This window comes from Galeopterus variegatus, unplaced genomic scaffold (assembly GCF_000696425.1).
Source record: "Galeopterus variegatus unplaced genomic scaffold, G_variegatus-3.0.2 Scaffold1507, whole genome shotgun sequence".
Classification (NCBI taxonomy): domain Eukaryota; kingdom Metazoa; phylum Chordata; class Mammalia; order Dermoptera; family Cynocephalidae; genus Galeopterus; species Galeopterus variegatus.
This window is the reverse complement of record NW_007727618.1, coordinates 357,408-372,855: the sequence shown is the minus strand read 5'-3', so window position 1 is coordinate 372,855 and position 15,448 is coordinate 357,408. Positions and strand designations below refer to the sequence as shown.

At 36.8% G+C, this 15,448-nt stretch overlaps 1 protein-coding gene across 1 annotated transcript in view; it reads left to right on the top strand.

Annotated features, from left to right (window-relative positions):
* AK9 (adenylate kinase 9) overlaps positions 1-15,448 on the top strand; it is a 129,285-nt gene that overhangs the window by 17,710 nt on the left and 96,127 nt on the right. The window contains exons 8-10 of the mRNA XM_008577430.1: positions 7,440-7,514; positions 11,037-11,135; positions 14,123-14,198. Coding sequence (XP_008575652.1) covers positions 7,440-7,514; positions 11,037-11,135; positions 14,123-14,198 — 250 coding nt within the window. The remainder of the gene's footprint in view (positions 1-7,439; positions 7,515-11,036; positions 11,136-14,122; positions 14,199-15,448) is intronic.

Genomic DNA, 15,448 nt, shown 5'->3' with positions numbered 1-15,448 from the left:
ACCCAGCAAATCTGTTGCTGTAAAGTGACAAATGAGCTACATTTTTCTAAAGTTACTATGGAAATTCACTTATGGATGGGTATTGGAAAATTCATGTTAAGAGACTGTTTTGTAAAGAGCACTTTCAATCCATAATTTGTGGGTTTATCAAAACATTTAAGGTGTACCTTTTGTTCTAAAAAGAATTGTTAATTTAGTTAAATTGCAATCTAAACAATTGTTATCCCCAGATTTGTTTCTTTGGTATCCCATTCAAAGTTGATCATATGTGAACATGATAAGGCCATTATATATTGTAATAGGAAAGTTTCAAATAAAATAATTAGTGTTTTAAAAGTATGGTTGCTGATATTATAATTATGTGGAAAGCATATTTTATATGGTCAAAATCCAGGGAAGATTCTGCCAAATATAGTCAGTTGTGTTGGAGATTTAGACAACAAACATTTACTGAACTTGAGTATTTGGCCAGACACTATGCTAAGCAACAGAACTCCGACGACAAATAAAAATTCTCCTTAAATTGCCTCTTACCATCTGATAAACTAAAATAATTTGTTTTATGCGGTTTTATAATGTTTATATTTTTTTAAAGAAAAAAATGAGTGGATCATTTTTATTCTCATCATTCATCCCCCAAAATGAGAAACACATTTAATTGTTTCTTATGTGTGGCTTTTGATTCTCTATAGCACCTCTTTTTTTTTTTTCTCACTGGCCTTTAAACATAGCTTCCTAAGAGTAAATTAAAATTACAGGCCTATCGATATCATTCTTTCTTCCTTCAACAAAGTATCCTGAGTACTCCTTAAGTGGCTGGCACTGGGTATGAAATAAAGCATATTTAGAATCAGATTCAGAACATTAGAAAGCTATATTCATGGGGGAACACATGCAGAGGTAGTCTCTTTAAGGACAGGGACCAGGTTATACATGCTCACATGGCCTGTAGCCAGTGCAGTGCCCAAAGTCTGGGGAGCACTAAATGCTTAATAAATGTTCAGCTGAACAAATGATAAGATCACAAAGGAGAAATAGTGATAGCTTCAATTTAATTAAATGTAAAACTTCTGGACATTAAATAAGCTAATAAATAAAACCTCACTGAAATTAAAAGACAACAAACTGAAAAAATATCTACATTAACTATGATAAAAGATTTAAAACTTTGATATATTAAAAGATTATAGAAATGTTTTTTTAAACCCACAAAATTATGCCCTCTTCAAATAAATAGGCAACAAATATGAGCAGACAATTAACAAAAATGAAAGGCAAAACCTGTAGAAAAATGTTTAGCCCCACTGATATTAAAGAAATGCTAACCTAAATGAAATATCATTACCATGATCAAATTTAAAAACATGAGCAAGTAATAAGAATTCTTAATGCTAGCAAGCAGACACTCATACTCTGCTAAAAGGAATATAAATTAGTATGGCTGTGTTTCGATAGCTTGTCCACAAAAAGTGCAGAAGTAGAAAACTTCTAGGCCCTGCAGCAAAACATAGATAAGAATTCAGTTCTAGTGCTAACAAAGCAAGAATCTCCAAGCCAAGAACCTGACTTTAGGCCTAAGTGACACTTGCTGAATAGTCAAACACTTGCCTTATATGGTAATTGCAGGGTACTGATATGTGTAGAGGGAGAGGTCAGGGAGAGCCATAAAAGGTAAGAACCTACAATTCTGGTCTCCTCTGACCTGGTCGAGGTATCATTTTGCTTGGAGGCCAAGACCAGTAAAGTTCAATGTGCAGCGAAGAGATGCAAGGGAAGCAAATAGGAACAGATTAAGTGGCATTGCTTTGGGGTTTATGTCCTGCACACGGCTTTGGGGGTAAGACAAGGCCACTTCCTCATTCTTGTCTGTCTTCAAATCCTAACTTGATTCCTGGCTCTTGTATCCATTTCCTTAGGAATGTTCATACCTTTCAACTTTGAAAGTCCATTCTTAAGAATCTAGCTGAAGAGCATTACATACTGCCTTGTGCAGAACATGGTTATTTATGATTAAATAAGTAATGCTGGCATAATCTGCTGTCTGTTAGGAAGAAAACAAACACTAAGAATCTAACCTCGCTCAGTATTGTGGAAAACAAAATGCACTATATAATGAAGGAGATGACTTTGTTCGGGCTATAACAAAAGGGAGAATGTTCATGAATAAGGACCTTCTAAAGAAATAGAAGGGGTCTGGGGTTTATGGGAGCAAGTAAACAAGGGAGCCATACTTGAGTCTTATGGAGTCATGAGGAAGGTTGAACACCAATTTTATCTGAGTCTTGGAGGAAGGACGGAGGTGAATCTTATTTGTCTGCCATCCCTGTTTTTGGGGAACACAGGGATCAGACAGAATTCAACATTGTACATGTATAAAAATAAAATCCAGGAAAGTTTAGATTTTAATATTAAAAATAGAAACAAATAGTAGAAGGAAATTTAGAAGAATATTAATATAATCTTTAGATAGAGAAAATCTAATTTAAATAAGAAAGGAGTGACATTGGCACTGAGCACATAGTCCACAACAGCCACTGCCACAGCAACTGCCTCCTCAAGGGCGGCTCACCACCACACCAGCAGCCACCGCCACCTTATAGGCAGTTCACTGATCACTTATCAGCATAGACAGAAGAAGAATCTCCAGAGGAGCCTGGGGAAAGAGGTGAGAGAGTGCAGGCCCACAACCCAGTGGCCCAACCCATGGGGGAGTTATGCTGTCATATGTGGTAGCATGCCTGGGCATGGGGGGTACGTGCACAGCACATGGAACTGCCTTCACCTGGGGAGAGACACATGCAGAACCCCCAAGATTACAGAAACCCAGGACATCCAAATAAAGTAAGGAAGAAAATTTCCAATCACCACTAACCCATCCCAAACCAGGGGAAGCGAGGAACCAGGAAGAGCCTCTGCCTATAGGAAAGAGGAAAGAGAAACCCCACCCAGGCTCACCCATTCAAACTGAGGCGCACTAGTATATCCCAGTACACCCATCAGGGTTACAGGGAGCTAGCCAGGGTGCCAACAGGCCTAGCCAGGGTCACCCACCACAGCCAGAGAGTGACAGGGCACCAAGGCATTTCTCCCAAGAACTCGAGAACTTGCTCATGTCCTGGATGAACCAATGTAGTATCACCAACCTCAGCAAGGAATCACTAGATACCCAAGAAACTAGGCCACAGAGGCACTCACATGCAATTCCAACACTGAACTAGGCATAAGTACCCACATAAAGACAACATTACTGCATCTACCCGGAACCAATACTAAAACACCCCACTTACAGTCATTATAAAACACATCTACAGGAGGAAGTCTCTCTCCTCAAAGCCTACTCCAGAGGAATAGAAAAAGCAAGTGCCCTACCAGATGACTAGACATCAACATAGAGATACTAGAAATATGAAAAAACAAGAACATATGACAGCAATGAGCGAATATAATAATTCTCAAGTACCAGACCCTATAAAGCAAAAAGCCCTTGAAAGAACTGAAAAGGAATTCCAAGCAACAATCTTAAGGAAACCTAATAATATACAAAAAGACTCAGTTAGATGACACAACAAAATCAGGAAAAGTACCTAGGATCTAAGGGGGAAATGTGCAAAGAGATTAATGCCTTAAAAAAGAATGTAGCAGAACTCTTGGAGTTGAAGGATTCATTCCATGAAATAAAAAACACAGCCAAGAGCTTAAGCAGCAGGTTAGAACAAGCAGAAGAAAGAATTTCTGATCTTAGTCTTTTTGAAATAACCCAGGCAGACAAAAAAGGAAAAAAGAATTTTAAAAAATGAAGTCAAGAGAAAGAAATAAAGGGCATCCTGATTGGAAAAGACAAAGTCGAATTGTCCCTGTTTACAGATGACATGATTGTATATGTAGAAAAGCTTAAAGACTCCACAAAAAAACTTTTAGCTGATAAACAATTTCAGTAAAGGTGCAGGATACAAAATCAACACAATAATCAGTAGCATTTTTATACTTCAACAAGCTAGCAGAAAAAGAAATCAAGAAAACTAGCCCATTTACAATACTCACCAAAGAAATAAAGTACCTAGGAATAAAGTTAACAAAGGAGGCAAAGGATCTCTACAATGAGAATTACAAATCACTGTTGAAAGAAATTAAAGAGGACACAAAAAGATGGAAAGAAATTCCATGCTCTTGGATTAGAAGAATTAACATTGTGAAAATGTCCGTACTACCCAAAGCAATCTACAGATTCAATGCAATCCCCATCAAAATACCAAATACCAATGATATTCTTCACAGAAATAGAAAAAGTCTTAATATTCATATGGAACAACAAAAGACCCCAAATAGCCAAAGCAATCCTGAGCAAAAATGATAAAGCCAGAAGCATAGCACTACCTGACTTGAAATTATAATGCAAAGCTGTAGTAACCAAAATAGCAAAGTACTGTAAATACAGATGCTCAGACCAATGGAACAGAATAGAGAACCCAAAAATCAACCCATGTACTTACATCCAACTGATATTTGACCAAGGCGCCAAGACATAGAGCAGGGAAAAGACTGTCTCTTCAATAAATAGTACTGGGAAAACTGGACATCCATATGTAGAAGAAGGAAACTAGACCCATACCTCTTGCCATATACAAAAAATCAACTCAAAATGGATTGAAGACTTAAATATAAGACCTGAAACTATAAAATTCCTTAAAGAAAACATAGGGGAAACACTTCAGGAAATAGGACTGGGCAAAGACTATGAATATGACTCCAAAAGCACAGGCTTCAAAAGGAAAAATAAACAAATGGGATTATATCAAACTAAAAAGCTTCTGCAAAGCAAAAGAAGCAATTAACAGAATGAAAAGACAACCTACAGAGTGGGAGAAAATATTTGCAAACTGTCCACCTGACAAAAACTTAACATCCAGAATATACAAGGAACTCAAACAACTTCACAGTAAAAAAAAAAAAAAAAACAAATAACCTGATTAAAAAACGGGCAAAGGAGCTGAACAGGCATTTCTCAAAGGAAGATATACGAATGGTCAACAGACACATGAGAAAATCCTCAACATCACTCAGCATTAGAGAAATGCAAATCAAAACCACATTGAGATATCATCTCACCCCAGTTCCACTGGCCATTATCAAAAAGACAAAGAATACCAAATGCTGGCGAGGATGTGGAGAAAGGGGAAACCTCTTACACTGTTGGTGGGACTATAAATTGGTGCAACCATTATAGAAAATGGTATGGAGGTTCCTCAAACAACTACAGATAGAACTGCCATAGAATCCAGCAGTTCCGCTGCTGGCATACCAAAGGAATGGAAATCATCATGTCAAAGGGATACCTGCACTCCCATGTTTATTCAGCTTTATTTACGATACCCAAGATATGGAACCAACCTAAATGTTCACTGGTGGACAACTGGATAAGGCAAGTGTGGTGTATACACACATTTATTCCATTAATACTACTCTTCCATAAAAAAGAATGAAATTCTGCCATTAGCAGCAACGTGGATGAACTTAAGAGAAAATTATGTTAAGTGAAATAAGCTAGACACAGAAAGAGAAATATTGCATGTCCTCATAAGTGGCAGCTAAAAAAAAATAAAATAAAAAAAGAAAGATAAAAATAAATAAAATTTTTAAAAAGAAAGGAATTCAGAAACAATGAAAACAGATATATTTGATTATAAAAATATGTTATGTTGCAGAAGACACCATAAGTAAAGTCAAAAGATAATACATAGAAAGGTAAAGTATTTGCAATCTATGCGACATATAAGGGTTAAAGACTTTCCGTGAATGTTAGAGAAAAGAAACAATCTAATAGAAAAATACATAGAGGTTATGATTAGGCAGGTTACAGGGATGGATATCTGAATGCTGAACCTCACCAGGGGAATAAAAAGTAAATAATCCCATTTTTCAACTCAGTTTGGCAGAAATTTGGAAGCTAAAATAGCTGATGGTGGCAGGAAGAGATGAACATCTCCTACATTGCTGGTGAGAGGGGTTTTTTTTGTTTTTTTTTTTGACCGGCAAGAGGATCGTAACCCCTGGCTCGGTATCATCCACACCACGCTCAGCCAGTGAGTGCACTGGCCATCCCTATACAGGATCCGAACCTGCGGCCTCGGCGCCAACAGCACCGCACTCACCTGAGTGGGCCGTGGGGCTGGCCTGCTGGTGAGAGTTTTGAATTGCTGCAACCATTTGGAAACCCAAAAGGTTTCCCTCTTAATATTAATAGGAAACCCTATTAATATTAAAACATACTTTTGGAAATCTGGCCTATATGTCCAGTATATCAGGGTATAGCAAAAGGATGCTTATTCAGTTTTATCGAACATGTATATGTGTGCATATATTCATAACAATAAGGAGGAAATAGACACACCTGATTGGGGAAGGCAGAGTGTAGGAGCAGGGAGGGGTCATGTTAACAGTTTCTATGTATTTGTTTGCATTCCTTCACTGGTTGTAGTTAGTACAGTTACTTTTGTAATTATTGAAAAAGAGCATAATTTTTAAAACTTTATTCTTTAAAAAATCTTTTCTTATTGAAACCTAACTGATTATACTTGTTTGTGGGACACAGAGTTGAATGTCAATAGATGTGTACGATATGTGATGATCACATCAGGATAATTAGAATATTCATCATTACAAAATATAAACATTCTTTATGTCCATTAACCGATTTTTAAAACTTTATAAAATATATAAATAAATACTTGAAAACAACTAACAAAATGTGGTAACCTACCTAAATGTCAAACAACAGAGGAGCATTCAATAAATTGTGTTACATCCTCAGTAAGTAATTTTATAAACCATTAAAATATTGTATTGACAGTGATCTTATAAAAGTATAGGGGAAGGTTAATTATAATGTTATGTGAAAAAGTAAGCCGTTGAACATGCAAAAGAATTTTTCATGGACTAAAAGATGGGAGAAAAATAATAGTACTTACCTTTTGGTGGCTGGATTAAAGACATCTTTCTACTTTTTCATTTTTTAATTTTCTGTAAGAAAAATTTGTCTTAAAATAATAAAAATATGTTGGTCTTTTTAAATGATGCTTGATATCTATGTGAAAAAGTCTGTGACTTCAATTTCAATCAGACTCTTCTATGGTTTTGAAATCAGATAGCAAAGCTACAAATATATGCAGGTAGACAGATGTCCTGAAACATTTCTTATTGGGAAGGACCTTAAAACTCCAGGGTAGAGAAAAAATGGAAAAACTGAAAGAGGATAAAATGCATGGTAAGAAGACTAGTTTGGGCTTTTGCAAAATATCTCAAGCACTGAAAATAACATACATTATAGAATATTTAAGATTTCTTTATAGTATATTAACATTCTGATCTTGTGTTCAGTTTTCCCAATAATGCTGGGTTATAAGAATTGTTTGTTTTTTCTTTTTTCTCTCTATGGTCTGCAGGAAGTAATGGCTGAACACAATCCCCAGTATCTCATTGAGGTAGATGGAAATAAATCATCAGAGGAGCTCTTTATGGTGAGTGCAGTGATCAGTAAGAATATCTCACAGTTTGGAAGATTAAAAAACTATTGACAGTGTTGTATATATTTTTATAAAGAGAAATATATTTACATTTTAACACCATTTATTTTTGAAAAATCCATTTTGACACTTAAAAACTTGATGTTCTGTTTATTCATCTGTCCATATTTAAATCAAAACTACATTTGAATTTAAAATCTCAGTATGACAAAAAGTGCCTCAAAGAAAAGTAAAAGCAAATGGCAACAATTTGCGTATGATACTATACGATTTGATAAGATGCATACGATGAGATGCTTAACATCATTTGTCATTAGGGAAATGCAAATCAAAACCATAATGAGATACCATTTCACACCCACTAGAATGGTGAAAGTGAAAACAAAAACAAAAACCAGATAATAACAAGTGTTGGTGAGGATGTGGAGAAATTGGAACCAAAAAATATTTTATAAAAAATAATAGGATAATACAAAAATACAGGAACTGTTTCTTAAACACCTAACAGGTGTCTGGCATTATAAGCTCAAGGGATACAGATGGGAAGGAGGCAGGTGAGTCCACGAGTCTCTCCCTTCATGTAGTATCCAATATATTGGGGAAATAAATATTTAAAGGGCGGTTCGTGTTGCAGTCAGAGAAGTACAAGGTGTTATAGGAGCTCATGACAGTCGAACAAAACCTAGTCTAGTAAGAAGGGCCACATGTCTGAAATTACTTTCAAGTTGAAACTTAAAGGACAAGTAAGAATTAGGCCTTGAGGCTAGGGGAGCGGAGGGAGGTGGGACAGTGTTCTGTGCTGAGGGAAGAGTCTACGTAAAGGCCCCAGAAGCAAGAAAGAGCGTAGTGAGTTGTAGGAACTGAACGTTACTGGAACATAGAGGGATAGGGTAGAGAGGATGGAATGGTGCCATGACTCTAGAAAGAAGCAGGGGTTACTCCAAGAAAGACCTTGTAAGATATATTAAAGAGTTTAGTCCTTATAGTGAGAGAGTCAGCAGCCAGTGAAAGGTTTTAAGCCAGAGAGTGAAAGGGATCCTATTTCTATTTAAGAACACTCAGACTGCAGTACAAAGAAAAAATGGAAGGAGAATCAAAATGGTGCTAGAAGACTAGTTCTGGCTTTTGCAGTTGCTCATGTAAGAAAGCCAGTGAAAGGTTTTAAGCCAGAGAGTGAAAGGGATCCTATTTCTATTTAAGAACACTCAAACTGCAGTACAAAGAAAAAATGGAAGGAGAATCAAAATGGTGCTAGAAGACTAGTTCTGGCTTTTGCAGTTGCTCATGTAAGAAGTGGTGGCCTAGCCTAGGGTAGTGACCATAGGAATGGATGGAAGAGGACAGATCTGAGAGATATTTAAGAAGTCTACATGACAGGACTTGGTGAGTAACTTAATGCAGGAATTATGGGAGAGAGAAAAATTAAAGAGAATGCCCAGACTTCTGACTTGAACTCACTGCTGGCACCACGATAATAATGCTAGTGGTGAAGTGAGATCAGGGAGAAGCTCCTCACTTGGAACATGCTCTTGCCAAGATCACCAGTGATCTCCTCATAACCAAACGCAGTGGTCATTTTTTAAGTTGTCATTTAATCCAATCTAGAAGCAACATTTAACACCAATGATCACTTCTTCCTTCCTCTCCCTTCCCCTGGCTTCTCGGACCTCACACCACAGTAGTTCCATAACACCTTGCTAGGTAATCTAAATCTCTAACCTCCAGTGTTGGAGGACGCCAGAGCTCACTCTTTTTGAGCTCTTCTGTCTGCCATCATTCCTTAGGAGACTTCATCCAGTCCAACAGTTTTAAATACCTTTAAACACTGGCAACTACTTTTATTTTTTAATAACTTCTTTATTTTTATTTTTGGTGACTGGCCAGTAAGGGGATCTGAACCCTTGACCTTGGTGTTACAACACGGCACTCTAACTAATTGAGCTAACCTGCCAGCCAACACTGGCAACTCTTAAGGTCATACTGTATTACTATCCCAGACCTTTCCACTGAATTCCACACTTGTATCCTCAACTGCTACTTAACTACTGTATATCCAACTGGATGTCTAAGAGTCATCTGGGATTTAAATGTGCAAGATAAAAGCCCACCCCCTGCCCCACCCTGCACTGCAAATATGCTTCTCCCACAGTTTTCTGGTTTTTTTCCTCTTTCAGCAAATGTCAAAATCATCCTTCCAGGTGCTCTTCTTCTCTTTTTTTCTCTCACATCCCATGTCCAATCCATCAGCACGCATAGCAGGCTCCTTCAAAATATACCCAGAGTGTTATCCCTTTTTACTACCTGGGACACACTTTCCTCAGGGTAGAGGGCAGAAGCTCCAAGAGGCCTGAATGAAACTCGCCAAGCCTGTTAAGGCCTAGTTTGGAAGTGGTCCGCGGCACTGCTGCCCACATTCCATTGGCCAAAGCAAGTTACATGGAGAAGCTCCACATCACTGGAGTGAGGAAGTGTCCTCCAGCCAAAATGACCTAGGGAATTAACAAGCAAAGGGAGGGAAGGTTGAACTGTGAGCAAATAATACAACTTACCACAGACTACTACATACCATCAGAATTTTGTCTCTCTCACCATCTCTCATCTCATACTCTACGTTCTAGTCTTTTTCTCTATTCTTTCTCTCTCTTTTTTTTTTCTATATTCTTCCACGTAGTGTACGTATTCGTTTGCTAGGGTTACCATACAAAGTGCCACAAACTGGATGGCTTAAAATGACAGAAATTTATTTATTTATTTATTTTTAAATTTTATTTTGTCGATATACAATGTGGTTGATTATTGTGGCCCATTACTGAAACCTCCCTCCCTCCTCCCTCTCCCCCCTCCCACCCAACGATGTCCTTTCTGTTTGCTTAAAAATGACAGAAATTTATTCTCTCACAGTTCTGAAGGCTAGAAGTCCAAAAGCAAGGTGTGGGCAGGGCCATGTTCCCTCCAAATTGGATGGAGGGGAGGATCCATTCGTGCTTCTTCCAACTTCTGGTAGCCCCAGGCATTTCCTTATTTATGGCAGCCTAACTCCAACATCTGCCTCCGTCTTCACATGGCAATCTTCCTTTTACCCAAAGAGGTTCTGTAGACCCAGACCTCTAAGGACATAAATATTTGGGGGCCAGAGGGCAGACTGTTATGAGTCAAAATGTGTTCCTCAAAAAGATGTTAATGTCACCTTATTTGGTAATAAGGCATTTGCATATGTAGTCAAATTAAGATGAGGTCATAGTGAATTAGGGTGGGCTCTGATCCAACATAGATTATGAGAAGAGACTCAGACACAGGGAGAAGATGGCTATGTGATAACAGAGGCAGCATTTGGACTGAGGCATATACAAGCCAAGAACCACCAAGGACTGTCAGCAGACCACCAGAAGCGAGGAGGAAGCAAGCAAGGATCTAGCCAGCGTCCCAAAAGGAGCATGGGCTTGAGCCCATTACTTTTTTAGAATGTTTGAGATATTCAAATGCCAACATATTTAAACATTTGTTCTTTAAATTTAGATAGTTATGGATCGACTTAAATATCTAAACCTAAAAAGAGCAGCTGTTTTAACCAAACTTCAGAGTGCAGAGGAAGAAATTAATGACGTGCTGGAAAATGTAAGTTATATTTAACTGTTTGAAGGTCTACCTTTTCAGTTTATGTTGTGACCGTAATTTGTATCCTTTCAGTTTTAAAAGGAAATCTTTTATAAAAATGGATTTAACTTCTAGGAAGATGCTATGACATTAGCACAATATTTTGTAGACAGTAACCACAACAAAATAAAATTTTGTAACGAAGAAAAACAATAAAATCAGAAAAATTAACCATAGGAATAATAAAAAAGAAAGAAACCCAAGTTCAGTTTAAAAATTTTGCAAACACCAAAGAAATTAAAGATATAAAAGTCCTCAACTCTATAAGCATCCATTTGTTCCTTCAATCGTTCAACCAATTTTTTTGAGTAACTACTGAGTTCCTGGCACTGATGTTCTATGGATGTGATGGTGATCAAATTATAACTGCAAAGTGCTAAAATGACCACAAGGACTTTTAAGTGGAGGATTTGTTCTATTCTGGGAAGTTTAGTTTCACCTACAGAATAAAAAAAATTTTTTTAAATCAGTCTTACAAATAGATATTATATTTTAAATAAAATGATCTTTGAAGAAAGGGGTTATTTTGTTATCCCAGACTGCATAATCCCCGGATCTCAGTGTGTCAGCATAGCTGGAATATGTGCTGGGATCTCAGTGACGTGAACGGGTGCTGAAGGAGTAGAAAGGTGGGCCTGGTCAGCACAAAGGCTGGGAAAAATAAACTATGTACTGAGGCCTCCTCTTCTAGATCATCACTGAAGGAAAAATTACAAGTGTCCAGAAATCCTGCAGGGAAATTTCTCAGCTAGAAAGTTTTTCCTTCGACATGATTGCTATGACTTAGTGTGCCTGCCCCCTTTTTCATAAAAGGGCAGAGGTTGTGACTATGTATGCTGGAGTCATTACTCATATCCCTTAAGTAGTGTTTCTCCTTGCCAGTCCAGACCCCTCCAAAAGAATCACCTGGGAAGCATACCACAAATACAAATTCCCTGGGCCCATATCCCTGACTTATTGAACAAGAATTTCTGAAGATGGGATCTGGAAATGTATTTTTACAAGATCCAGAATAGATTTCTACACCCATGTAAGTTTAAGAACCCCTACATAATGTCTGGGATTCTTAAGGAGCCTGGTTGGTTAAAGTTGATTGATCTTCAAGTTCTTGTGTGTTTTAATGGACTTTAGATGGATGTCCTTCAGCTAAAAGCAGGTGATTTTTAGAGAATCAATATAAAGGAATGTTTAAAGCAGTGATTCCCAGCCCTGACTGCACAGTAGAGCTATCTAGGAAGCTTTTTAAATATTCCAATGCCCAGACTAGTTAAAATAGGATTTCTGGGATAGGGCTCTGGCATTAACTAAAGCAAAACAAAACAAGATATGACACCAAAGGCACAGGTAACAATGAAAATAGGTAAATTGGACTTCATCAAAAGACACTTTAAACAGAGTGAAAAGACAACCTACAGAATGGGGGTAAATATTTGCAAATCATTTATCTGATAAGGGATTAGTATGCAGAGTGTATAAGGAACTATGACTCCACAACAGTAAAACAACCCAATTCAAAAATGGGCAAAGGACTAAAATAATAAATAATAATATTATATAATATATAATAATAAAGGAATTTTCAAGGACTACTTATTTCTCCAAAGTTCTCCAAGACATTTGGAATATTTTTCCAGCTCTCAGTTGGGGACATTCATGCATTATCCGTGCTGTGCAAATCCCTTTTTTGCTCTCAGACACTGCGGTGGTCCAGACAAGACCACTGCAGCTCTTTTCTGTGCTCCACAGTCAACTCTGGAGCCAGCAGATACATGTGCAATCCACATCTGAAGGTTGGAGGGAACCAACCTGGGCCCATTCTCCCTGGCAGTTGCCCACAGAATTAGTCTGTTTTGTGTTGCTATAACAGAATACCACAGGCTGGGTAATTTGTAAAGAAAAGAGGTTTATTTGACTCATGCTTCTGGAGGCTGGAAAGTCCAAGAGCATGGCACCAGCATATGGTGAGGGCCTTCGTGCTTCATCCGATGGTGGAAAGTGGAAGGGCAAGAGGGTGAAAGCCAGAGCCAGAGCATGAGTGTAAGAGGGGGTCACACTTGCTTTTATAATAAGCCCACTTTCATGATAACTAACCTACTACCACAATAATCACATTAAGCCATTCATGAGGGCAGAGCTCTTATTAATCACCTCTTAAAGGTCTCACCTCTTCTTACCATCACAATGGCAATTAAATTTCCTCATGAGTTTTGGAGGGGACATTCAAATCATAACACCCACTATTCCATCTCTCTCTAGTTCTCTTGTCCCCTGCTAAGGTAGCACAAGGACAGGTGATCCTTTCAGCAATCTTTGTAATCTGTAGAGAATTATTTCTTATCTTCTCTAGAAGTCACCAACAGAAAGGATTGCTAAGGGAGACTTCAGATTTTAAGAAAAAGAGTCACTTATAGCTAAGTAAATGTAAAGACAATATGTAACATCTTACTATTTAAATGCGTAGGTAAACTAAGAATCTAGTACATTTTCAGACCCCTTTTTGATACGAATTTTTCAGAATCTGTTTTCTGAAGAAGATGGTAGAAAATGTTCTCTCTACTTTATGCTAATTCTAACACATGATAGAAAATGCTCGGTAAAGTTTAAATGAGATTTCCTAACAGAAACGAAATCTAGTCTAATTAAATCTAGGACAAGTGCAGAATGTTGCAATTATGAAAAAAGGCAAAATTTGCTTTCTAAGCTAATTCTAACACATGATAGAAAATGCTCGGTAAAGTTTAAATGAGATTTCCTAACAGAAATGAAATCTAGTCTAATTAAATCTAGGACAAGTGCAGAATGTTGCAATTATGAAAAAAGGCAAAATTTGCTTTCTACATTATTTCTTAAATAGTAAAGCACTATCAAATAAGAAATAGAATATTTAATAGTGCTAATTTCAGCAAAACTTGTGCCCGTGTTTTTAATGTAGTATTTGTGATTCACAGGATGAGCTGTTTCGTACTCTTGCATCTTATAAACTTATTGCACCAAGATACAGATGGCAGAGAAGCAAATGGGGACGTGGAAGTCTAAAGTTCATGCATATCCTCTGAACTGACAATTCTATTTTATAGATTTTCCTAAAAAAAACTATTAAAGACATGTACATAATTGTATTCATCATAACCTAGCTTATAATAACAAAAACGAGTATACCTAACTATACATTATTGGTATTTTAGTAAAATAACTTGTAATTTATTCATCTAATGAAATACTGTTCACCCATTAAAAAATGATTATGTAGATATACGAAGGCCAGTGTGGCTGGAGTGTTGCTGTCTTAGAGAAATTGCACAAGATGATGGTTGAAGACATCGTCAGAATAATGCAGGCCGTGGGGAGGAGTTTGAAGTTATTCAAGATATTATTAAACTCTCTAAGATGGAGAAAAGGACATTCTTATGTACTGCTGATGAGAGTATAACCATTAGGCAAAGAAGTTGTAAATATGTATAAAAGTCTAAAGTTCATGCATATCCTCTGAACTGACAATTCTATTTTATAGATTTTCCTAAAAAAAACTATTAAAGACATGTACATAATTGTATTCATCATAACCTAGCTTATAATAGCAAAAACGATTATACCTAACTATACATTATTGGTATTTTAGTTAAATAACTTGTAATTTATTAATCTAATGAAATACTGTTCACCCATTAAAAAATGATAATGTAGATATAGATTTATTGGCACAGATAAAGCCATATAAGCATATTGAAGGAAAAGCAGAATGGAGTCTTGAGATCTAGAAATATCATTAAACTAAAAAGACATATAGAAATCTACTTCTAAGATTCCAACATTCAGTATTAAGTCTATTGTCTACCTGACAAAGGACTTACATTCAGAACATATAAAGAATTCTAACTCAGTGTTTAAAAGAAGCAAAAGTTGAACATATGCTTAAAAAGAAAAGTGAATGACCAATAAGCACATAAAAAGAAGTTCAAAATTATTAGTGACTGGGGAAATGTAAATTTAAAAAAAAATTTTATTGAATCATAATTGATTATACATATTTTTGGGGTTCAACATTGACATATATTGATCAAATCAATATTACTAGCATATATATTGTTACAAATCATAATTATTCTTTATGCCCCTTGTCCAATCTCTCCCCATCTCCCTCTTCCTCCCCCCTCCCCCATCTAATTACCCTAGATTTCTTCTCTCCTGCTGAAAGAGTAATGGTTACTCTGTTGATTTGTTGCCTAGATGATCTGTCAAATGCTGAGAGGTGTGTTCAGGTCCCCCAATATTAT